This window comes from Marmota monax, unplaced genomic scaffold (genome assembly GCF_021218885.2).
Source record: "Marmota monax isolate L192 unplaced genomic scaffold, Marmota_monax_Labrador192_F-V1.1 WCK01_AAM20220418_F8-fsc00099, whole genome shotgun sequence".
NCBI classification, from domain to species: Eukaryota; Metazoa; Chordata; class Mammalia; order Rodentia; family Sciuridae; genus Marmota; species Marmota monax.
Window position 1 is genome coordinate 1,095,814 of NW_026692126.1, and position 25,977 is coordinate 1,121,790.

Sequence of the window (25,977 nt, forward strand, 5' to 3'; positions counted from 1 at the left end):
GATCTTACAGGTAGCCTCTTGAGCAGAGAGATCTTGGCTGCATGGGCCACCCATATGGATAAGCCTGTCTGAGAGAAAGATGGTTTACTGTAACACAATCTGGCCTTTGAATGGTTTTTCTGGATTATTACGAAATCTTGAAGTTGAAGTTGGCCTGTCAGGGATAAAGTGTGTTAAAGAGATTCTGTATGTATAAGGATTTATGCAGTTGCCTGCTAAGAGGTCTGAACTGTCAGGAACTAAGTTGAAGGTGCCAAAAGACACTGCCTCTGGTGTGCGAGGATAGCAGGACACCAGAACAAAGGGTTTAAAAACGTAAATCTTTTAAAACCAGTGCTGGCACTCCCAGTACTGTCTCTCAGCCTGGCCCAGGCAGCTGCAGATATCTCTCTGTGGGTCAAGGACACCAGTCCTAAACTGGAGGGAAAAATCCCAGAAAAGCTCTCTGCCTGGGCTGTAGAAAAATGGCCAAGAAAAATGTGGCCTCTGCCCTGCCTTTCAGCCCCTTTTGCCCCTGGGCTAGGGGGAGTGTGGAGGCTGTTGGCCACAAAAAATGTCAGTTTATGACCTGGGGACAAGAATAGTCTACCCTTTTAAGATCTGACAGGACACCCCATTTGGCCAGGGGATATTCATTACTGGGGCAAAGCAATTCTTGCTATAATAGTATCCCATTAAACTAGATGCCCGGGGGAACAGGCAGAATAAATAACTGCACCCGGAAAAGAAAAAGACAGAAACTAAAACCAACCTGTGTTTTGTAGGCAGCCTCTGAAAAGGGATCTTCAAGGAAGCCTAAAGAAAAGGATGGAAAGGGCCTCCTCTGTTGCATATCAATATGCCTAGTATAAGAAAAAGACCCCAAAGAGACTCTGGGTACAATTGACAGTGGGGAACTCATTTAAAGTTCGTGGCATTGTGATAATGGCAATAGAGACAAGTCAGGCTCAAAAGTATCCTGTGTTCCAACCCCTTAAATGCAACCTGGGAGAAAAAAGTTAAGGCACAGTTTGTGTACATGCTGAATTGTCCAACCCTCTCCTGGGATGGAATTTGTTGTGTAAATTAAATTCACAGAAAACATTCATAAAGTCTGTTTCAGAATATGAATTTAAGAAATAGTCTGAAGCTAGAAAAGGTAAAAGAAAGTTATAGATATGGAAATATATTTTAGTCTGGAAAAAGATATTTCTGGATGAAAAAGTATTCTGTCTGGTAAAGTAATATTCTTGGGCTAAAGTCCAAGATGAAAGTGGGCAAAACTAAGGATGTAAAGTAGTTGTGAATGATTAAGTTACAGAAGGTTTGTAGAAGGTAGATCTCAAAAAGCTTGTGTTTGATTAAATTGGCTATAATTAGCACAAAGTTCTTTGAACTTTAATGTACTGATATGAAGCAAAGTTTGAAACATTAATTTACTCTTATCTATGGATAATTTTTGTGTATTTTTTCAGTTTTATTACTTGAGGAAACTAAGTCTTAAAGGAATTGGGGTTTGAACCTGTTTTAAATGATTGCTTTGTAACTGATTAAACAAACAACTGTTATTTAAGTTATAACAATATAGTTGATACCCAGCATATTTGTGACTAGGTACACATAGGCATCTGAGAATTATCTAAGTCTTGGCTAAGTGTTACGTAAAAGTTTATAAAATGGAAGTTTATGTAAGGTTACTGGAAAGATAATCAAATAAGTGCTCTCTTTTATATATTGTATCTGACATAGAAGGGCCACACTGTCATTTGAAGACCTGTCTTATATTTGTTTGCTTTGACTAAGCCAATTTCTGCTCATTAACACTGTTTCCTAAATGTATAAGAGATTTAAGTCTATCCTTTGATTTTTGTTAACCCATTCAGACCTGTGATTATTGTTACCATACACTCTGGATTCTAAATTGTACTTTAAAAGTTTAACTTATTTGGGGCTGGGGTTGTAGCTCAGTGGTTGAGTGCTTGCCTCACATGCATGAGGCACTGGGTTCAATCCTCAGCACCAAATAAATAAATAAATAAATAAAACAAAGATATTAAAAAAAAAGCTAGATTGCTAGCTTTAAAAAAATAAAGTTAAACTTAGTTAAATGTAAAGCTTTGGAGAGCACTTTGCCAAGTTGGTGTTCTCCAAAACAAAATTAGGTATAGCAGAAGTCTCAGTTTTGCATGGAAATAACATTCAGTTGGCATTTATTCATGTATTTGATGTTTTTTTAGCTGGATTAAATAACCTGTTGTCAATAAGTTATATACACAATTTTGCTACTTTTCACACTGGAATTGGAATTTAAAAGTATTTTTGGAAAGTATTAAGGAAAGCCTGATCTGTTTAAAGGTGATATGTGAAAACATGGAAACATTCTGTCACTTTTTTTCACAAAAACAAAGTTAAAATCTCTCTTCACCTGTCTTTGATTCAAGTTTCAGGTATAATGTTGTGCTATGAAGAGCCTCACCTTACCTGAGATAAGGCTCTGCCTCCCACCTTATTCCATGTTAGAATGACTCCAAAATAGGCTAGATTTCAGCTTATTTAAAGTTGTGATCAAAAGATTGATTTTCTTGTAAATGTTGGGTGTGTGGGAGACCTTGCCTTTTGGTTTTATTTTCCCCAGAACATCACGTAATCCCTTATTCCTCCCCCTCCTCTCTGAAGGGTGCCAAGCCGAAGGGCTCCAAAGTCAAGTTCTCTTGACCCATCCCTGCGGGACACCCTGCTGCTCTCTTTCTCTCCTTTTCTTCCCCTTCGGGCGGCCCCCCAATACAATCTCTTGGTTGAATTTCCATCTCACTCACCTTTCATTGGTGCTGTGACTCGGATGGGGCTCCCCTGCCTTTAAGCAGGACCACCATCCTGCCAGAGATCACCACCTGAGCAGAGACCAACCTGTGCCCGTCTTCTCAATCGTCTCCTTTGCATCCACCATTGGCCTAAGAATTGGTGAGCCCCTTCTCTGGACTCCTAAACCCGCCGAGGCACCATAATAGGGAGCAGACCGTTGATTGTCCAGCAGCCCCTGTGGTGTCTCGTGGGGAGGAATACACCCCACCCCGACCTTCACAGTCGCAGTGGTCCTCTTGGAGTCCTCCCCTTCCAATAGGCTTGAGAACTGGCAAGCCCCTCCCCTCCTCCAGCTTGGGTCTCCTGCTTCCCCATCTCATTCTGAAAAGCCTGGTGTGACAACCAAATCCTTGGCCTGAGGTCTCCTTCTGATATTTGGCTCGAGTGGGATGCCTCTCCAGTCAACATATCATACCCTTCCTCATAGCCCCATGGGGGGTGACTCCTCCCTGCTGGCTGACTCCCCTCTCAAGTGCCTCCTCCACAATTTGGACACCCTCAGCCTGACCCCGAGATCAAACCCAAAAAATTGATAAAATTCTCTACTCAGGATTTCATAGACCTACAAATCTTACTAACCTTTTACATGAATTTGATCTGTTTTTCACTGATAAGATTATGAATTACAGACCTCATGGTTTTTGTAGACTGGCCGAAATACTAATTGTTTTGTGCTCATTGTTTACAAAAAAAGTAATGCTTTGTTATCTTTATCATTGTCTTAGTATGATCCCTGCCCTATGTATGCCTTGTTCGGTCACCTGCCATCTGCCACTGTGGACCTCTGGACTGTTCTGATGCTGAATGCCCTTCACTGTCCATGCCTCACCTGATGGAGAACAAGGACTTTGGGTTACTTCTCCCAACTTTGCCCCCTTTGCAGAAAGTAGCTTGGAGATGTCGTCACCCACTTTCCATAGAAATGGAATGTAGAAATTGACAGTGGGGAATTGTAACAGGGGTTCACTTGACGTTTTGACTATATCCCTTGTGGCTTTGAAACTTACATGTTTGTTTTTTCTTTTTCCCAATCTTCTTTTCCCTAAACTTATTCCTGATCTCTCCTCCCTAATCTCATTTTCTCTGAATCACTTCTATAAAAGCCCCCTGTTCCTGCGATTGGTCAGAATCACAGCTTTTGGGACAGGAGTCCCTTGTGTTTCTCCTTTGTTTTTAATGGATTGGCACTGGGGACAAGGACTGAGCTTTCAGCAACATTACCACTGAGCCAAGAAACCTGCAAAACCAAATTGGCAGATACCCTAATTCGTTTAGGACTACGGAATGAGCCAGGCACTGTGGCACACATCTGTGATTCCAGAGACTCTGGAGGAGGAGGTGGAGGACCATAAGTTGGAGGACAGTGTGAGCAATCTCTAAATTAATTAATTAATTTTAAAAAATGGACTGAGGATATAGCTCAGTGCCTATCAAGGGCCCTGAGTTCAATTCCCAGTATTTGGGGGGGAAAAGATTGAGGAATGGACCAAAGACAGGGGTAGAGGGAGCATTATAACAGGAACTTAGACTCTTCCCTTAGGCCTGCAATGTCTAATGGGTCACTAAAAGCAGGATAAAAAACTTGCGTGTCTGTCTGTCTCCATTTTGCATCTGCTTCCTTTGCTCTGAGTCACCTTGGATTCCAGGAACAACAGCTTTGATCAATAAAATCTTGTGATGCATCAAATTATCCCCCAGGAAAATAGATATTTTCTTATCACAGACAAGTCCCCTGTTGAGAAACGCTGAGATAACGATGGACCAGACCATGCCTGACCAAGATCACCTGTTTTGCCACAGTACAAATCCTCTAGCTATGCAACCCCCAACCTTTGTCCTCATTCCTTTTTTTTTATAAAACCTCAAAGTTCTTGTCAGTTCCTCAAAGACAAGGCTACAGATGTGGGTACCCTTGTCGTCCTGGTTGGCTACACAGTTTAAAGCTCCTTTCTTGCTCTTTACCATTACCATTTCCATTTGCTTTTTGGAGTGAGAGGCTGGACCTGATTTGTTGGTATCCCCATAGTCAGGCCTCTGGCCGAGGACTCTAGTAACAATTTTTGAGTTAACTTTTCTTACAGGGTTAAAGCACAGGGGACTTTCTTATCATGCCCTCTCAGGTTGACTGGGCTGTTGGGTTCGTTGTTATTTCGAAAACTGGCCTGTTTCTCAGTTCAGTTTGATGACATGGCATCTAGACAAGTGACTCTCTTCTGGATCCATCTAGTCTATTGGGGCCTAGTACCAGAGCCCAGACCAAAACAATGACCTCCCCTAAGTATCACTTAATATCAGATAGTCAGCAGTTGGGGAAAATTTGGGTGTGAAGAGTAGGGCTGTTGGCCCTGGAATGAGTAAGGAAAGCCTGAAAGGGAAACTGACTTAGGGAGAAGGATGAGTTTCTGAGAAACTCATGTGACTCCATTTTTAAAAATAAATAACAGCAGCTTCTACCTCAAGGCCAGTCCTAAGGAAGGGGGTGTGACCCTTATCCTTGGAAAAACCCACAGAGCACTCCTAAGCACCTGCTGAGTTGTTTGTCTGTAAATAACAGGAGAGGTCTGAGGCGCCAGGTGTCCCTGACTCAGTTAGGCTAGGTGAGGACCCATAGCAACCCCCTAGCAACCTCCAATCAGCATGAGACAGGGAAAATACCTGGGATGCCAGATGACCCCCCCAGTAGTTTATGGTGGTTGCTAACATGTTGGGAAGCCATGTAGTTTAGCACGTACACCCCTCGTGGCCTAAACCAATCAGTTCAAACGAATCCCCCTCTTGTACTGACCAATCACCCCTACCCAACTTGTTCCCGACAGTGAATGTGCTAATCAATGTTAAGAGTTGTTGTTTGACTTTCCCGCGGTATGGAATGATTTGCTGTGTGATGTTGTGACCCATAGAGTATCCCCCCAAAACCTATAAAATCTCACTGAACAAAGGACCAGGACTCACTCCCTGGGACCGCTGCGTCAGAAACGGTTGTGAGTCCAGGCTTGAGCTTGCACTAAAGACTCTTGTGTGATTGCATCAGATTCGGCTCCTGGAGGTCTATTGGGGTCCCACGAATCTGGCATAACATTTCTAAGGCAGAAACTGTCAACAATGGCTGTCATTTATACTGTGGCATGTTAACACGCCCCATCCTCATGCTGGGGACTGAACCAGGTGTATTCTACCACTGAGCTACATCCCAGTCTTTTATTTTTTTGAGACAAGGTTTCACTAAGTATAAACACCTTCCAGGTATTTCAGAGGCCCAGAAGGACGTTTTTGTTTGGATAGGATCTTGACCTACTGCTGAAGAGTTTAGCAGTTAGCAGTCCCTAACACACCTATTTGCTTGTGGGGCTCAGTTGGTTAAATTAAATTAATTAATTTATTAAAGTTTATTTTAGGTACCTGGGATTGAACCCAGGGGCACTTAGCCACTGAGCCCCAATCCCAGCCCTTTTTATTTTTTATTTTGAGACAGGGTCTCCCTAAATTGCTTCGGGCCTCACTAAATTGCTGGGGTTGGCTTTGAACTTTTGATTCTCCTGCCTCAGCCTCCAGAGCCTCTGGGATTGCAGCTGTGCACCTTTACGTGCAGCAGTTGGTAGATTTTAGTGGAATCCCTTCTATCTTTCTATAGCCACAGGTTTATTCAGAAACTGACTCATCCCCCAAAACAGAGGGAGCAGGAACTCTAACCCCACTAAGATTTAAGACTATAATAATATGTCTGAGCAGTGCATGGTGTCACAGGCCTGTACTCTTAGCTATTTAGGAGGCTGAGACAGAAAGATCTCCAGTTTGAGACCAGCCTGGGCAACTTAGAGAGACCTCGTCTCCAAATTTTAGAAAAGTGCTGGGGAAGTAGCTCAGTAGTAGAGCACCCCTGGGTTAAATTCCCAGTACTGGAGGGCGGGGAGTGGGGAAGCAAGCTCTGTCTGATGGATTGGGAATACTCAGCCAAAGTTTGATTTCAGGAAGACAAGCTGGTTCCCAATGGGATAAATGGCTTTGGGATCACTGAATGAGACTCCCTTCAAAGGCCTAAGAAGGAGGCCCTTTTACAGTGCATAGTGCGTCCTGAGGGTGGAGTTGAGATGGAGGCAGAAGGTGGCAACTCTAGAGTGCATGTGTATGAAGTGTCTGTGCTCTACCACATGGAGACCAGACTGCTTTACATGGGACAGCCTGACTGGGCTGAATGAAGATTGAGTGTGTTCTCTCTCATTTCACAAGTGTCAATGTCTACAGAGGCCCAAACTAAGGCCTTTAGTAGTCAGTAAAGTAGTTTTATTCCTTCAGGACTTCTGGGGTTTGAGGTAAAAAATTGATACTAACTGGGTGCAGTGGTGCATGCCTGTTAATTCCAGCAGTTCAGGAGGCTGAAGCAGGAGGATCACAAGTTCAAAGCCAGCCTCAGCAACTTATCGAGGCCTTAAGCAATTTAGTAAGATCTTGCCTCAAAATAAAAAATAAAAAGGGCTGGAGATGTGGATTAGTAGTTATAAGCCCCCCTGGTTCAATCCCCAGTACTAAAAAACCCCCACTAATTCTGTGACAGGTTTCCAGCTCTATTGAGCAGTGAATATATGTTTCCATATATTCCATATATTGTAAGTAATGCCAGCAGGTGTCTGGTTGCCCATGGCTGGGGAAGAGGCCAGAAGGCATAAGTGACTTGGTTAGAGTGTTATCTGAAAGGCTATTAAGGACTAGGAATTTTAGGGTAAAGCTCAGGCCACCAAAGTATAAGCAGTAACCAGGGCTAATCATGGACATACTGTTATCATGGAGATTCCCAAAAACAAGAGAAGAAAGTAACCCCAGAAAAGACTGCAACTTCTTATTAGTCCAGCAAGTAGTGTTTAGCAATGCTTGGAATCTTGTTAGAAGTGCAAACTCAGAGCCAACCTCAGACCTACTGTGTCAAAAATACTGGTGTGTGTGTGTGTGTATGTGTGTGTGTGTTTATGTGTGTTGTGTGTGTTTTGCTGGGAAAGGAGGATGGAGACAGCACCAGGTCAAGCATGTTCTGTGAGCCACAGAAGACTGGGCAGGGTTTTATTCTAGTTGCAGCAGGAAGCCATTTAAGGGTTTTAAGCAAGATCTGATTTTTGCTTTAAAAATTACAGTCAGTATATTGTCTGTACATTCTCCCATCATTCATCACACGGCAGCCACAGTGGCCTTCTTTCAGTTCTTTGAACACACTGAGACCCTTGCTGCCTCTGAGCTTTTGTACTTGTGGCTCCTTCTGGAATGTTCTTCCCTAGTAGTTCACCTGGCCAGCTCCTTTTCAGGCCTCACTCATGGCATGGGCCACTCAGAGGCCCTTTCTGTCCATTCTAACAGGTCTTCCCCATTGTCCCTACCTCATGATCCTGTTCATTTCATTTCCCTCGGAGCACTACAGCTCTTGTCCCAGTGTGTTAATTATTACCCTATTTGTTCTTATCTGCCTGCCCACTCGATTGCGTTCTCTTGAGGACAGAGTTGTTTTCTGTCTTATTCATGGTTATGTATCTAGGACCCAGACAAGTTTTTAGCACACCATGCGTTCTCTTTAAATATGGAGATGCTGGGGGCTGGGGATATAGCTCAGTTGGTAGAGTGATTGCCTCTCAGGCACAAGTTCTTGGGTTCACTCCCCAGCACCACAGGGGAAAAAAAGAAGAGAGATGGAGATGGTGTCCTCAGTCCTACCTATGGGCTCCAACACAGGAAGTCGAGTGAAGAAGAGCCAGCAAAGAAAACTAACTACAGTAAGGATTGGGGTTGTAGCTCAGTGGTAAAGTGCTTGCCTAGCATTAGTGAGGCCCTGGGTTTGATTCTCAGCACCACATTAAAAACAAACAAACAAACAGTAATTTGAGGAATATATATTTTTTTGTTTTGTTTTGTTTTTGGTACCAGAGATTGAACCCAGGGGCACTCAACCATTCAAGCCACATCCCTAGCCTTTTTTCAGTTGTATATGGACACAATGTCTTTATTTATTTTTATGTGGTACTGAGGATCGAACCCAGTGCCTCACTCATGCTAGGCAAGCGCTCTACCACTGAGCTACAACTTCAGCCCCCCCACCTTTTTTTGTACTTTATTTAGAGAAGGTTCTTGCTGAGTTGCTTAGGGCCTCACTAAGTTGCTGAGGCTGGCTTTGAACTCATGATCTTCCTGCCTCAGCCTCCTGACCCACAGGAATAGCAAATGTATGCCACCACCCCTGGCATTGAGGAATATTTCTTTTTTTTTTTTTAATTTTTATTGTTGGTTGTTCAAAACATTACATAGTTCTTGATATATCATATTTCACACTTTGATTCAAGTGGGTTATGAACTCCCATTTTTACCCCGTATACAGATTGCAGAATCATATCAGTTACACATCCATTGATTTACATATTGCCATACTAGTGTCTATTGTATTCTGCTGCCTTTCCTATCCTCTACTATCCCCCGAGGAATATTTCTTGAGAATGTGCAACTTTCTTTTTTCTCCTTAAAGTATTTTTCACTAATTTTGTATTCATCAGTAGATTTGCCTGTAGCAATTATTTTGTGGTATCTTAATGGAGATTTTCTATTTCCTTCATTCTACATATATTATTTAGAACTCACCTGTAAAGAAAACGTATCCCTTTCCTCCAATTTATTTATTCCACCTTGTCATGCATTCATGGATATGTATTTTGTTCTTTGGATTATTAGTCAGTGTTTTTTGGTGGGGAGGGTACCAGGGATTGAACTCAGTCAGTATTATAATTTTTTAATTTTTCTTGCTCAAATTGTTCTCGCTTTGTCTTTGGGAGCTCTTTTAGTTGGATCTTTTGTTTTTTTTCCCCCCTTGGTAATGAGGATTGTACCAAGGGGTACCCCATCACTGAGCTATACACCCAACCCTTTTTATTTGAGATAGGGTCTTGTTAAGTTGCCCAGGCTGGCCTGGAACTTGCAATCCTCCAGAGTCTCTGGGATTTTAGGCATGTGCTACCAATATGCCTGCCAGGTGCGTTTTTTTTTTTGACATGTGGTCATCTCTTCCCTCTCTCTCTCTCTTCCGCTCCTTTTCTGTAAGATACGTAAGCTCATTCTGCATTTTCTCCATCTCAGCCCTAGAACTAGCCATTTCTCCAAGGAACTTGGGTTCCTTTTGTTGGAGAATAGCATTTTGAAACTAGGATCTGGGTGCTGAGTGTGGTCATTGCTGCTGGGGTGTCATTACTTCTTGGTCCTCTTAATGGACAATACTAGGAAGCATATGTTTGTATACGCTTATGTATACATATTTATTTCTTTGTATACCTATTAAAATAAACAAGCGTTCAAGCTGTATTGCCAACTCTAATACAACCTCACAGGGTCCCTCCTAGCTTTCCCTACCTCATTGTCATTTCTTTCTGGGCCAGTGAGAAACCTCTCTTTCTTTATCAACAGTAGATTTATTTATCTGTACAACCCTAGTATACAAAGTAGTTTCAGAATTGCCAACCCGGTATCTGTGCAAGACAATTTGCCAACAATACTGCACTGTTTGTATACAGTTCTTTCTTATTTTAATCTTATAAATTTTAAGCCAAAACATTGCTTTCCAAGTTTAAGTTTAGTTTTTTTTTTAATCCCTCACTCCCTTCAATGAGGCTATGTTATACATTTGTTATACAACTAGATTCGTTTGTCATATTCTGAGTTTTCAGGATAGCCTGATTATCTTTTTTATATTCACATAAATAAAAGTCCCTCTTCATGGTATGTGCTTCTTTGTGTTTTGATAAATGTATACAGTTATAAACCCGCCACCAAAGTACCATGTAGAACAGTCTGTCACTCAAAGATTCCCTTGTGCAGGTCCTCATAGTGAGCGCCTCCTTTCTTCACACTGACATATTTTCCATTCCTATTTCTTTGCCTTTTTCTGAATGTCTTACAAATATGTAACTCTTTAAGTCTAAGCCTCTTTCACTTAGCAAAATGCATTTAAGAGCATGTTGTTATTTGAACCAATGGTTCATTCCTTTATCCTGCTGAGTATGGACAGGCTCATAGCCACTCATGGATTGAATATCCACAATTGGTTTATCCATTCTTCTGTGGAAGCACATCTGGATTATTTCTAGTTTTTTGGGCAATTATTAATGAAACTGCTATTAAACAGTCTTGTGTAGGTTGTTGTGTGAGTGTAAGATTCCAGTTGACTTGGGTCAGTTTCTGGTAGTGAAATGGCTGCCTCCCATATTTAGATCCTTATAAGAAACCTCCATACAGTTTTTCAAAATAGCTGCTATGCTTTGCCATCCCATTGGTGACAATGAGAATTCCCGTTGTTTTGCATCCTCACCAGCATTTTGTTGTCTATACTTTTTAAAACAACTTCTCCTTTCCTTAGGTCTCTGCCTGGATCACAAAATAATCTACACCCTTGCCACCTGCTGGTATTGGTGCAGGTGATTAGCCCTCTTCCTCTGGGTGCTAAGTACTCTCTTCTTCTATTTCCCAACAGTCGGGAAGGGCAGCTCCAGCAGACATTCTTAGGCTGGCCTGAGAGACAACAGCACTTTGCTGGAGAAGCATTCCTTCCTGGATTTCCCAAACCTTTGCCTTCGGGCAGCCTTTGAGCTTCTTGCTCCTTTCAGCCTCTGGCTAATCTAACCAAGGGAATCCACTGACGTTCGAGGGTGGTCAAGGGTCTTCACTAGAGACTCTTCAGCGGCTGAGGAGCCAACAGGATAGACCACTTTGCGTGGCTTTCCAGCTGGGCAACGGGGTATTCATTCATCAGGAGGGAGCTGAGCACCAGGCCCCTGCTCCCTGTCTCTGCCTCCTAACTTGGCAGGTAGCACATTCTCATAGTCATGAGTGTCTTCGTGTGACATTTCTTCTTCATGTTTCATCTGACAGTCCTCACTCAGTGGGGATACACAGTGCCCTGAAGATAGGGAATTCCTTGTGAGAGGATGGATGTCTGTCCCCGGGCCATCTGTCTTTCCCTCTTCATGGTCTGTGTTTGAAGTTGTCACTTCTTCTTCAGTTTGCTGCTGGCTTCCCTTGGGATCTGCTGGTGGGACATTCTCATAATCTCTGCAGCATTGAAAAGCCACCCAGGGCAACTCCTCTTGGATGTCCTCGAGATCCAAACCTGTCATGTTGACATAGTCATTTGAGGTCTGAGAAGAATCCTCCCCATCGCTGAGTGGATCGCTGTCCTTAGTTCCTGGAGCCCAAAAGCTGGTACAGTCACTGGCATCCCCACAGCCCTTGTGTCTTTTCTCAGTTAAGTCCGACTGCTGGGCGCTTGAAAGAACAAGGAGACTTTCAGGCAGGCTGTTGTTAGGAGTTAGAGTCTCAGCCATCTCTTCTGCTGTGGGGACATTGACATAATCATTTGAATCCTCTGAAGAAGTGCTCGAGACATCCCTGGAAGCTCTGACATTGACATAGTGTGTCGAGGGAGTGACGTTCCTGCACACCTGGGGCACCGTTGCATTGTCGTAGACACCAACTGCATATCCCATGGTGTGGATATGGGCTGTGTGCATCTGGAGGGTGCTCTCTGCTTGGGAGGGCTGTGAAGAAGAAGAGAAAGTGACAGGATGGAAGCAGAAATGTGGACAATGTCTCTCTTCTTCCCTGTGCACCACTTACTAGTGCCACCTGGTTCCTTCATTCAGTCCTCTATGTGGGGTCTCAGACCACAAGGCTCTAGCTGTCAGACAGGTATGAATGACGTGGACTGAGTTTAAGAGGCGCAATCATGTAAATGGGATGACAGGCTGCAACTGGCTTTTGGCCACAGCGTGGGGGTTCAGTGGGGCGTGGGGAGGAAGTGTCATAAACTAGAGAGAGCCTGCGTCCCCAGATCACACTGAGAAGCAATATGGCACAGGGACTAAAGGCAAAGGCTCAGATTGGTCCTGAGTGAGTCCAATCTCTTCACCTTATCTCTCTGCCTTTATTCTCTAATTTGTCAAATGAGGATCATCATTGTATCAACTTCATAAAGGTTTTTGTGAGAGATAAAAGGATCAGTACATATAAGGTGCTTAGAATAGCACACCGACGACACCAAGAAATGCTTGCTATTATTTCTAAAGGGACACTGGTGCACAGCTCCAGCTGCTCATTGCCATTTAGGGATCCTGGTCTGATGTTTCCAGAATTTCTGAATTTTCAAGAAAAGTTGGATATCTGGATTTTTCGATCTGTAATGCCTTCAATATTCACGTCGGTAACTCATTCAGCGTGTTCTTCAAACACTACAGAGTACAAACCAAACATATTTGTGGGCCTAAGACAGTTTGAGTCACACAGCCTGGTGGCACACGCCTGTAATCCCAGAGACTCAGGAGGCTGAGGCAGGTTCAGCAATTTAGTGGAAGAATTAGAGGAATTTAGCAATTAGTGAAGCATTAAGCAACTCAGTGAGAACCTGTCTCTAAATAAAATACAAAATAGGGCCTGGGATGTGACTCTGTGGTCGAGTGCCCCTGAGTTCAATCTCCAGTACCAAAAAAAAAAAAAAAAAACTTCAGCACAGGGACTTGGGGAGCCCCTGAGTTCAATCTCCAGTACCAAAAACAAAAAACAAATAAAACTTCAGCACAGGGACTTGGGGAGACCATTCAGATCACCATGGGGATAGCAAAATTTAAGCAATTTAGAGGAAGAGGAAGCAAAAGTGGTGACGTGGGGTGGCTGCATAGTAAAGGAACCTAAATTTTTGGGAAACTGGATGATGACGGGCCGAGTGACAACAGATTGTCCATCAGCAGTCTCGCTGCACTTGCCCAAGGAGGACCATTTTGTAAGATCCTGCCTCAAAATAAAAAAAAAAAAATTAAAAATTAAGTGACAGAGGATGGAGCTCAGTAGTAAAGCCCCCTTGGGTTCAATCCCTAATACAAAAAGAAAAAATAAAAAAGTCTGGGACCTAAGCTCTAACTGCAAAATGTCCTCAGGGACTACCCAGGTCTTCGAATGGCTTTGGCAGGGAGTTTCCTCTGCTCTGCCCTTTCTCAGCCACTCAGACTCGCTACCCAGGAAGTTACAGGCAGGAGTAGAGGCCAGTGAGTGGGAGGAGGAAGAGGAAGCAAAAGTGGTGACGTGGGGTGGCTGCATAGTAAAGGAACCTAAACTTCTGGGAAACTGGATGATGACAGGCTTGTGACAACAGATTGTCCATCAGCAGTCTCGTTGCACTTGCCCAAGGAGGACCACGAAACCAGAGGGACTGGTTTTTTAACAAGCAAATAACATGTGTACAAAAATCAGGACCCTGACATTCAAAGTAGCCCCACTGTCACCAAACTGTTGTTGAAATCATCCTCGGGAGCCACCTTCAAAGCCAGATTATAAAACATACAGTACTACCTCTGTAAATCCTAACACTCCGCTCAAAACCCCAGAGGCTATCCCCATGGTGATCTGAATGGTCTACCCAAGTCCATGTGTTAAAGCAATTGTTTTTTTTTTTTTTTGGTACTGGAGATTGAAGTCAGGGGCACTCGACCACAGAGTCACATCCCCAGCCCTATTTTGTATTTTATTTAGAGACAGGGTTTCACTGAGTTGCTTAGTGCTTCATTTTTCCTGGGGCTGGTTTTGAACATGTGATCTTCCTGCCTCAGCTTCCCAAGCCACTGGGATTACAGGTGGGGGGCCACGGCTCCCTGCCCATATGTGGAAGTCTTAATCCCTGTTGCAACAGTATTGAGAGGTGGGACCTTTAAGAGGTGATTAATGCTGTTGTCGTGGCAGTTAGTTATCACTAGTTAGTTATCACAGAAGCGGGTTCCTGATAAAAGGATGAATACTTCCCCCTTCTCTCTCTTTTCTTTCCCTCATCATGTTATAACAAGCAAGAAGGCCCTCACCAGATGCAGTCCCTTGATTTTGGACTTTGCAGTCTCCAGAAGGGCAAAACAAATAAACTTCTATCCATTAGAAGTTACCCTAAATGGGGCTGGGGCTGTAGCTCAGTGGCAGAACTCTTGCCTCACATGCGTGAGGCACTGGGTTCGATCCTCAGCACCAAATGAAAAAATAAATAAAATAAAGGCATTCTTTCCATCTACAACTAAAAGAAAAAAATTAAATTAAAAAAAATTTACCCCCAATGGACCAAGACTCCTTCATTTGATCAAACACTTTCAACAAGGGCTTCAGGGCTGAATGAATGATTTATGGAGATTTTTGCTTTGAGGATCATGGAGACAATTTGACACAAACCCTAGAAGTAACTCCCAGAGCTGGGTTTTAAGTGTCTTGAGTATCAACAGTGTCATCAGTACTCAAAATGACACCCACCTCTGACTCTCATTTGGATAAGCACATTATCACATTTTTGTTAAAATAGTCAATTTCAGTTCCACATTATGTACTTGAATACTTTTGCCTTTCTTAAAACCCCAAGCACTTGCTCCTGTCTTTCTTAATTTTTCTCCTTGGGCAGTAGGGAGGTCTGCAGCTGGTCATCTCAATTTATTAATAGGCCTGCAAGGTGAGGGCCAGAGGACATGCTGTTTGTCGTGAAACCAGATCCGAGACCTACGACTCATTCCCTTCAGTTCTTCGGCCAGAGACCTGTCATTCTCTCCGGGGGCTTGTCTTTTCACTTGACTCTTTTTTTTTTCCCAGTGCTGGGGATAAAATCAGGGCTTCCCACATGCTCAGCAGGTGCCTTGTCACTGAGCTACACCCCAATCCTTCACTTGACTCTTACCATATGCTCCGGGCTGTCGGAATTTCTGGACAGGAGGCTCTCGGCACTGAACATGCGGATATTCCTTGGCTGATGTCTCCCTGAAATGACAGAGAATGAAACCTGAAGATAGTCAGTCTTCTGTGTGCTTCAGCCCAAACTATCCCTGCGTGGTGGCTGAGCTGGGTTTGTGTGGGACTTGGTATTTCCAGACGGAGCCTGGTGTTCTGTGATGACGGGATCCAACCTGCCAGGCTTCTGTGCTCTGAGACTTGGAGGCCTCCTTGGAAGCTCCTGCAGAGCACTCCCCCATCGCTACCTGAGATGCTGGCTCCAGGGACTCCCTAGGCAGGTCCTCCCCACACCTGGACACATGCGGCTCTCATCTGCTGCCTTAATGTCAAGAAAAGCCCAAACCCCAAGCCAGGATGATCCTTGCTTCCTTTTTAGAGCTCTCCCGGCCTCCCCTGGAGGTGCAGCTTACAGTCTACCTAGCTCCTTCTTCTCAGTGCTCTCTGAAGCGCTCTCTGGAAGCTTGGAGCAAGTTGCTTCCAGGTGGAGAGAAGTGCATTCTGGGAGCTGAAGTTCAGATATCAGGACTGCACAGATCAGAAGGAAAAACTTACCCAGCTCTTCTTGCCGCTGAGGCAAGAGATCATAAATATTTTTGGCTCGTGGTCTGGGTCGAGGCAGAGTCAATGAGGGCATGGCAGTCACTGGGAGGTAAGGAACCCGCCCTGCAAAGCAGTGAGAGAGATGGGGATCATGGCACGGGTCAACTGTGAGGACTCTTGGGGACAAGATGCTCCCTGGAAATGTTCCCCACCCCTACCTGGTAGCATAAAATAAATTATGTTTTTAGACTTGAGCCAGAATTTCCATTTGAAATTCTGCCACACTGTCCTCCAGTGCCGTTTGAACTAAAGGAATAGGGGACTCATGGACAGAGGCAGGACAAGGGTGAAACTGGCTGCAGGGGCACTTGAGCCACGTTCTTCTGATCCCAGTGCACTGCAATTGAGGACCAGTGTGCCAGGTAAGGGCAGAGGACTCCTCAGTGCCATGCCAGGCTGGAGGATTAGCCCTACTATGTCTCAACTCAGGATATACAAGGACTCACGCTTCTTCCGTTTGTTCCAGTTCCACAGGATGCAGGCCACTGTGATGAGCAGGAGGACAGCCAGGAGTCCCACTAACCCAGAAAAGATGATGCTGCTCTTGTCGTTATCTCTAGGAGGAAAACCAAGTGCCATGCTCCGGCTGGCTGTGGGATGGTGGGGAGGTGGGTGGAGAAAATGTTTCCTTCAGGAGTTAGAGCTCAAAGATTTGGAACAGGAGCCCAAGCAAGGAAAGCCGAGGTGGAATACACCAAGGGGCAGAAGAGAGGGTCATCTCTGAATAGCGACTACAAGGAGAGGGGACTTGGACATGGCAGACGAGAACCATCCCTTTAGAATGCCTACCAAGTGCTAGAGGTTTGCATGTGCAACTTATTTAGTCTTTAGAACAACCCTATCTTGCTTTGGGGCCAAGCATCCTGAGATTTAGACTCAGGAAAGGTACCTTGTCCGCGATTACATAGGTAGGAAGGCACAGAGGTGCAACGTGAGTCTAGGTCTGCTAGGGTTCAAAGATCTTGCTCTTTCAGCTCTGTCACACTGTCCTCCAAACTTGCAAAATCAAATCCCTCTGCCCCTGTTTCTCCTCATTCCCACTCCTGGGATTCCTGGCTTGCTTGGAGGAGAAGATTACCCAACTCACAATTAGGGAGTGGCTCTGTGACAGAGTCCAACTTGTATGAACTTGAGTAACCCCCAACTTGTGGAGCTGGTCTCCAGGCAACACCCGACTGTTGTGTAGAATTGATCCAATGCAAGTTCTGTGCTACCTTGCAATTCCCTGGCAGGGCCCGAGTCACCCTCTGTTTGCTTGGGTGTTGAAATGCATTCAGATGAGTGCAACCCCAGGCGGCTGTACCTACTGAAACAGGAAGCAGCCAGTGGAGGTTACAGCAGGAATCAGTAACAGAACTGCCACCCCCGAACATTAAAAACCAGATTACTACCAGGAAAGGTTTCTGTCCTCCAAATTCTAAGCTAATAATCCACCTTTCTTTTCTTTCCCTGCCCCACGCTCCTGTCCCCGACCCCCATCACAGTGCTAGCTACTTGCTCCTCCTCCTTTGGTATTTCTCATCTACTGTCATGGTCAGAAACCTTGGTGACTTTTTTTTTTTTTAAATACAGGGACACTTAACCACTGAGCCACATTTCCATTTTGTATTTTATTTAAAGACAAGGTCTCATTGAGTTGCTTAGGGCCTCACCATTGCTGAGGCTGACTTTGAACTCACGATCCTCCTACCTCAGCTTCCTGAGCCACTGGGATTACAGGCGTGTGCCACTGCGTCTGGCTCCTTGGTGCCATCCTTGACTGCTCTTTTTCTTTATGCCCTCCTTCTAGTTAACCAGCACATTCTGTCTGCTTTACCCTGGGCATGGGCCTCTACCCCAAACCCCGTTACCTCTTATTCCTCTCCTGCCTCCACCCTGGTCCCAGCCAGCATGAGTTCCACATGGAACTTTGCAATAACCTTCCTAATGGCTGCTCTGGTTTTCCTCTTGGCCCACATCCATCTTCCCCACAGGAGCCGGCATGATCATTGCAAACAATAAGGCAGACCGGGTTCCTTCTCTGCTTGTAGCCCTCCGTGGCTTCCTGTCACCCTTGGAAGAAAGGCTACAGTCCCTGCCCAGTAAGGATTTTATGGCTCCATATAATCTTGCCTCTGCCTACCCTCTGATCTCATTTCCTACTACCTTTCCTCTGATCTTGACCTCCAGGGCTCCTTGCTGTTCCTTCCTATGCAAGGCAGAGGACTGTCTCAGATCTCTCTCTCCCTCTCCCAGCTCTCTGCATGGCTTAGTCCCTCACTTCACCCAAGTCTCTTCTGACATGTGAACTCCTCAGTCTTTCCTGGCCACACTTTTACTTGAAATCTCCTTACTCTGTTCTATTTTGTGCTTCAAAGCATTTACGACGGGTTGAGATTATATTAAACATTCACTTGTTTATCTGGTTTTCATCTGACACTCTAAGCTTCAGGAGGTCATGGACTTGTCTGTCCTGGTCACCTGGTGCCTTCAACAGTGCCTAGTACCGAGCAGGAGCCTGATGAATATTTATTAAGTGAAGGAGTGAGTGAAATGATAAACAAATGAATAGAAAACGTTTTGAGGGTAGTACTGCCATTATGGAAAACAGTATGAAAGTTCTTCAGAAAATTAAAAAGAGAGCGACCCCATGATTCACCAATCCCATTACTGGGTATAGACCCAAAGTAAATGAAGTCAGTACAGCTGCACTCCCACGTTTATTGAGAGGTGTCCACAATCCCCCGTTCACTGCAGCATTATCCCAATAGCCAAGATTTGGAATCAATCTAAGTGCACATCAGCAGATGAATGGAGAAAGGGAATGTGATATATATACACCATGGCTACTACTCAGTCTTAGAAAGGGAGAAAATCTTTGTGACTATGTGGATGAACCAGAAGGTTATTAGGTTAAGTGGAATAAGTCAGACACAGAAAGACAAATACTGCATGATCTCACTTATATGTGGAATCTAAAAAAGTTGGACTCATAGAAGCAGGGGCTGTGGAGATGTTGATCAAAGGATACAAAATTTCATTTAGATTGAAGGAATAAGTTCAAGAGCTCTATCATATAACATGGCATTGTTAAAAATAATGTATTGTACCCTTGAACATTACTTCGAGTGGGTTTCAAGTATTATCACAGATACACAAAAAGAAACAGTATGTGAAATAGGGCCTCCATTACTTAGCTCGATTTAGCCATCCCACAATGAATACATATTTTAGATCAACATGTTGTACACAATAAATAGACACAATTTATATTTGTTGATTAAAAAATAAAAACTAAATTAAAAAAGAAGTCGTTTTGGAGGAGTGCTTCAGCCTTATGACAACTTTTATAAATTCATTCCTCATCAAGGCCCATGTTCACCTGTAAGAGACAGGTTTTGGTTCTGATAATAATATTTGTTTCCCCAATCTAAGCAATTTTAAAATTTATGATCCTGGGTTTTTATTTTTATCATAGCACTGAAATTTATATCTGTCAGAGTTGCTAAAGTTTCAACTCCTGATGGACCTTTTATTTTTGTTTGTATGGGACTGAAAGCATTAGCAATGAATTTACAACTGCAGTTAGTTCTGTGAGTTTTTATACTCTAAAAACATATCTCTATTACATCCATTATTACATTTTCTATGTGTGGTTAGGTTGTAGGATCTAAAAACACATCCTTAGGACAATGGGCCTTTTGTTTCTATAGATTGGGGACAGAGATCAGGGTCTCAGAGAGAAGAAAGATCCAACCAGGCCAGGAAATCCAACCAACAATTTTTCTTCACCCCCAACATCTCCTTTTTTTCCTTCCCCCAACTCCGAGCAAATGTTGCTGAGCTTAAGCTTGGTGTTCTTAGTGGACCTGAGCCTGGTCGTGAGGAGCAACAGCACTGCTGGGTTAAAGGATCCTTGGAGTGGACAAGGCTTCTGACTAAAGCAGGGGAAGATGGAGTTCACCACCCCAGATCACTCACCTTTCCTGGCTGCCGAGAATCACCCGTGGAGTGCTGGGCTGCAAGGTACTCTTGCTATCCCGTAGGGTTGAGTTGGTGACATCCATCCTGGGAGAGCCTCTGAGGTGCTCTCTGGCTTTGAAGCCTGTGCCTTTCCTCAGTCATAACAAGCTAGCCAGCATGTCTGCTCCTAGTCCTAAGTTGCTGACTCCCAGGAGAAGAGGCGAACTGGTTCGTGTTTTGAATTTAACTACTCGGTGTATTTTTAGAAAATATAAGAATGACAGAAATCCTAATCTCTGTGTCCTCCAAACGTTCCCCAATACTCAAATTTACTCTCAAGTTTTCCTCTTCCTAAGTCTTTATTCATCAAAATTCTTTGCCATTAAAAAAAAAAGTCTCTGGATTTTCTTTCTTAAGTTTCCAATCTTCTATTCTCGAACTTTCTTTCCCCCCCAAAAGACTCCCTGAAATGCCAGGCTGAGTAGATTCAACCTACAAAAACAACAGGTTTGGTTCTACCTGGGGCAGGTGGAGGTGAGCTCTCATCCTGGCGCTGGTGTTCCCAGTGTGAGGCCACTCAGGGAGAACGTCCGGCCCCTGCCTTCTGGTACAAACATGAGGGGCTCCGAGGGAGGAACTGCCAAGAGGCCCAGGAAAGGCTCCGTGAGAAACGCGTCATCCTCCACCCGCCAGAACCTCAGAGCAAAAACAGCAAACCACTTTGCCAGATGGAAACACAGAGTCAGCCACAGGAAGCAACATCACCGACGTGCTAATGAGGCACAGGGCACAGGAAATGCTGCTGATCTTCATAAGACAGAAGGAAACCGTCCTCAGCCCGCCGTTCCCTGGGCAGGCTTGCATGTGATTAGAAATGGGGAGGAGAGTTGGGGATGAGATTGTCCACCCTGGGTTCTGAGACACTTAGAGTTTTATAAGCCTCCGGGGTCATGGTGCTTTTTCGTGGAGAGAGAGTACTGGGAGGTGCTTTTAGAGAGAAGTGTGTGTCTCTGGCACCTGCTTCCGTGTGTGGGGGTGAAAGGTACAGAGGAACAGGCTTTAAAAATAGCTTTCCAGGTGATGTTGACAGCTCTGGTCTGTGTTTCATGCTTTGACAATCTCTGCTCTGGGTGCTACCCCCCAAACAGAGGTGAGTCTGGGTTGTCAGGGCCACAGGAGGTCATTTCTTCCACCCCTGCTCCCTCAAGGCCTGTGTCAGAGGCACCTGGCTGCTGACTACCTCCTGCTAGCAGGGCTCCTCTGCAGACCGGTCCCAGGCCCATCTCTGAGGACAGATGGTTCCCCCACAGTATCTACCTGAAGGGTCCCAAGCTTTGGAGATTGTTCAAAGGGAGAACCTTCTCATCTCCAAAAGTGCTGCATCTTAGGAAGGAATCCCAGTGAGAAGGGGGCCTCTGAGACAGCTGTGAGGATGTGAAGAGCCTGTCTGGCCCCGCTTTCCCTAAGCAGGCAGATCCCCAGACGGACGGTTACCACGCCTCTCTCCTGTCCCCTCCCAGGGGTCATCAGGGTCCTCTGCTTCCCTAAGACAACCTGCCCTTCCATGCTCCAGGCTGTCCAGGGCGGGGACATGACTGACAGCCAGGCTCTCCAGGGCACTCGGCCACAGCCTTCCCTCCCAGGAGCCTGACCTGGAAGGAAACAGAGATGACTTGGCCACGGCTGGTTCTAGCTGGTTCTGGGTCTCTCTCTCTTTCCTTCTTCCTTTTTTTTTGTACTGGGCATTGATCCCAGGGGCGCTTTACCACTGTGCTACATCCCTAGCCCTTTTTACTTTTTATTTTGAGACAGGTCTTGCTAAGTTACTGAGGCAGGTCTTGAAATGGACTTAGCCTCCTGAGCTGCTGGGATACAGGCGTGTGCCACCGTGCCTGTCAGGAACCCGGGTCTCTGCCTCACATCTCCTTTGGATCAGGTCTGGGTAAGAACTGGGACTTCTCACAAGATCTATTGCACGGGTGGTCAGTGGCTGGCGCCAGCAGCCTGAGCCATTGTAACCAATGAGGGATAATACGTGAACCAGGAACTGGAAGGTGATAAGGAAAGGGCAGATGGAACAAATCGCAGAGCCCTGACTACTGTGTAAACAAGAAAAACAAAATGTTCAAAGCGCCTGCCCCTGTGTGTCATAGTTCCAGGGCCTCACTTCCTTTACCTGCCCCACCTGCTGCAGGTAAGTAAGCTTCCTTCTGGCCCTGCCATTCTCTTCTGCCCCACCCCAGGGGAACAACCTCCTCAGAGGGGTCCTACGCTGAGGCTGTTGTCCCTCCATCATCCTGCCCTCCTGTCTGTCCCCATGGCACAAATTATCTGTCTAGTCAATGCGTTAAAACAAAGTCTTAAAATAAAAAATGAAAAGGGCCGGGGAGGTAGCTTGGTGCTAAAGCACCCCCTGGGTTCAATTCCCAGTACAAAAGCAAAACAAAAACAAACAAACCCCCAAACAGGTGTCTAGAATATTAATCAAAACAGTCGAAGAACACTCACTCTTTGGGAAAGCGTGTGTTTTAAACCCGGATGTTCTAGTGTTTCTTTGTAGCCACTTCTAATGATTTTAGGTTTTGCATGTTATGTGACTATAAAGAAGAAAGGTTAGTTCCTTTTTTTTTTTTTTTTTTTTTGGTACAGGGAATTAAATGAACGAACCCAGGGGCACTTAATAACTGAGTCACATCCCCAGGCCTTTTTAAAAAAAATATTTTATTTTGAGATAGGGTCTTGCTAAATTGCTTTAGGGCCTTGCTAAATTGTTGAGCCTGGCTTTGAACTTCTAATCTTCCTGCCTCAGCCTCCTGAGCCTCTGGGATTACAGGCTTGCACCACCATACCCAGCAGGGAGCAAAGCCCTCTTATGGGGCTTGGGGACTGTGTGCTATTGTAATCATGTTGCTAACACAAGAACCTGTCCTCTTAGGGAGGACAGAAGCACGACTTGAACAGTGTCCATCTGGGTTCAGATTGTTAATTGCCAACTGGTGAATCTTGGCAGGTCATCTACTCTTTCTAGGTTTTTTCTTGGATATAAAATGACTATAATAATAATAATAATAATAATAATAATAATAATAATAATTCTTATGTAATGCTGTTGTGAAGATTAATTGGACCTATGATGAAGAATGCTTGGCTTAAGACTTAGCATATATGAGATCTTATTAAATGAGGGCTATTGTATTATTATTATGACATCGGTCTCATTAGCTCATACTTATAGGCTTAATGAACTGCTCTCATTGTCATCCCTTCTCCCATTGGCGTCCCTTCCTGGCCCCTCTCCTTGATGCTTTCCCTGCCTACCTTTGCTTTCTCCTTTAAACACATAATTCTGGGACATCTCCCACTGCAGGCACCAGGCGCTGGGTTTAGCTACATGGCTGGCAGTGTCCTGCATTCGATGTACACCTGACTTATTGTCCCTTGGTCCTCTGGGCCTTTACACAACCAACACCCCCCCCCATTAAGAAATTTGCAAGCTGTTTATTTGGTAAAAATAAACATATGTGATTCTTCCTATTATCTAAGCATATAAATGATTGTAACCAAAGAAGTTGGCCAGAACTATATCACCAACTCTGTTTTCAATTTGCTTGCTAGGCCCTTTTTATATTTTTGTAAGGTGTAGAAACTTTGAGAAACCAGCAATGAATTCCATTTTACTAATTGTGTAGTTCAGACAAGAGGCATTGAATGCCTTGTTTGTATAAGGTATCATGCTAAATAGCCTTTTAGAGGGTGCTAATGAAGAGAAATAAACCTCTAAAGGACTTATAATGTAACTAGGAAAGAGAGGAAGGAGGAAAGGAAAATCCTTGATGTGCCTCTACAAGACCTTGTGGTATATATTTTGTATGTTTTACTATTCAACGATCTTTTTTTTTTTTTTTGCTACCAGTGATTAAACCCAGGGTGCTTAACCACTGAGCCACATCCCCAGCTCTTTTTAGTATTTTATTTAGAGACAGGGTCTCACTGAGGTTGCTTGGGGCCTTGTTAAATTACTGAGGCTGGCTTTGAACTTGCAATCCTCCTGCCTCAGCGCCCCCGAGCTGCTGGGATTACAGGCGTGTGCTACTGTGCCCAGTATATTCAACAGTCCTTGTTGCAAACAATAGAACTTGATCTGGGTATTTTCTTTAAAAGGGGAAATTTATAACTAGCCTACTGAATCCAAGAAATCTAGAGAACTAGGTTTGGAAAATAATGACGAAATCAAGGAAATTTAAGCAGAAGAGGGTTGGCCCAGAAATATTCTCATTAATATTATGCTGTTGAAATCTCTTCTTGTAGTTCTAAGGCTACTAAAAGTCTCTATCTCACTGTCATTCATTACTGTCCCAGGAAATAATCTTTTTTTTTAATTAAGAATTTTTAAGTTTAATGAAAATAATGACAATAAAGTGAAAATCCACTTAGTAAAATATATCCAACAACCTAATCATTATAAACAACATATAGTTGATTTATTTTTTTTTAATTTATTTTTATTTTTATTTTTTAGTTTTCGGCGGACACAACATCTTTGTTTGTATGTGGTGCTGAGGATCGAACCTGGGCCGCACACATGCCAGGCGAGCGCGCTACCGCTTGAGCCACATCCCTAGCCCCCATATAGTTGATTTCAAGAAAAGTTTTTTTAAAGTGTATCCTTAACTCTCAGTCTGTGTCTGTAAAAAATATATATATATATATATATATGTAACATATATACATATATATATGTAACATATATACATATATTATATATATGTAACATATACATCTATTATATAATATATATATGTATATGCAGTTTTTTAAAAATTAGAGTCTTGTGATGAACATGATGGTGAGATTCACTGTGGTACATTCATATATGAACATAGGAAAGTCAGGTCAGATTCATTCACTGACTGACTTTCCCTCTCCCATTTCTCCTCCCTTCTCTTTGTTCCCCTTGTTTACTCTTGTGATTTTACTTCTATTCTTTTTTTTTTTTATCCTCCACCCCACACAATTTCCTTTATTTTATCAGCAGTTTCTTTTTCTCTTGTAAAATTCCAATCAAGTTGCACTTTAAAACTTTACTCTGGTCCTTTCTGGGTTTAGGTCTTGAGGTCTTTTATTACTTTGTTCTTCAGATTTTTACTACTTAAACGATTGCAAAGATCAAACATCATTTCTATTTAAAAATTATTAAGAGAAAAATATGGTTCGCAGGCCACCACTGTGCACTCAATTTTGGGACAGTATTGCTCATCTTGTGGAGGGAGAGTCCTGGATCTCATGTCTGTCTCCCTAGGTAGCCTCTGAAGCCTCCAGGGCAGGGTGCCTCTCTGTCCCCTAGCACAGTGCCTGACTGGGCCCTCTGAGAAGTTCTCTTGCTGTGAAATTGTGACCTGAATGTGTAATGGAGTGAGATAGTAAGGACAAAATCAGTGCCCTTTTTTTTTGGGGGGGGGGGATTTTTTTATTATTAGTTGTCCAAAACATTACAAAGCTCTTGACATTTCATATTTCATACATTTGATTCAAGCAGATTATGAACTCCCATTTTTACCCCGTATACATATTGCTGATTCACATCGGTTACACATCTACTTTTTACATACTGCCATACTAGTATCTGTTGTATTCTGCTGCCTTTCCTATCCTCTACTATCCCCCCTCCCCTCCCCTCCCCTCCCATCTTCTCTCTCTACCCCATCTACTGTAATTCATTTCTCTCTCTTGTTTTTTTTCCCCTTTCCCCTCACTTCCTCTTATATGTAATTTTGTATTACAATGAGGGTCTCCTTCCTTTACCCTGCAATTTCCCTTCTCTCTCTCTTTCCCTTC

General features: G+C 43.9%; 1 protein-coding gene across 6 annotated transcripts; it reads right to left on the reverse strand.

Annotated features, from left to right (window-relative positions):
* Nucleotides 1–9,822: 9,822 nt before the first annotated feature.
* Nucleotides 9,823–21,023, reverse strand: Lax1 (lymphocyte transmembrane adaptor 1). Of its 6 annotated transcripts, none has more exons than XM_046463518.2 (5): nucleotides 20,662–21,016; nucleotides 16,647–16,756; nucleotides 16,153–16,263; nucleotides 15,548–15,627; nucleotides 9,823–12,392 (listed from the first exon to the last, which is right to left on the reverse strand). In XM_046463518.2, the coding sequence occupies exons 3-5, from the start codon at nucleotides 16,232–16,234 to the stop codon at nucleotides 11,598–11,600; spliced, it is 957 nt and encodes a 318-aa protein (XP_046319474.1). In that variant the 5' UTR covers nucleotides 16,235–16,263; nucleotides 16,647–16,756; nucleotides 20,662–21,016; the 3' UTR covers nucleotides 9,823–11,597. The 6 variants fall into 6 exon arrangements, with proteins under 6 accessions (XP_046319474.1, XP_058441711.1, XP_046319459.1 ...); XM_058585728.1 differs by having other exon boundaries at nucleotides 16,647–16,790; XM_046463503.2 differs by having other exon boundaries at nucleotides 20,161–21,016.
* Between the last annotated feature and the right edge of the window lie 4,954 nt (nucleotides 21,024–25,977).

Excerpts from the sequence above, each read along its gene's own strand:
- Lax1 (XM_046463494.2), bottom strand. The coding sequence starts at position 20,246 with ATGGATGTCACCAACTCAACCCTACGGGATAGCAAGAGTACCTTGCAG. Across the intron at positions 15,628-16,152 it reads TCAGCGGCAAGAAGAGCTGG|GGAGACATCAGCCAAGGAAT; the intron begins GTAAGTTTTTCC and ends CTGTCATTTCAG. Across the intron at positions 12,393-15,547 it reads CCGACAGCCCGGAGCATATG|CCCTCCCAAGCAGAGAGCAC; the intron begins GTAAGAGTCAAG and ends TCTTCTTCACAG.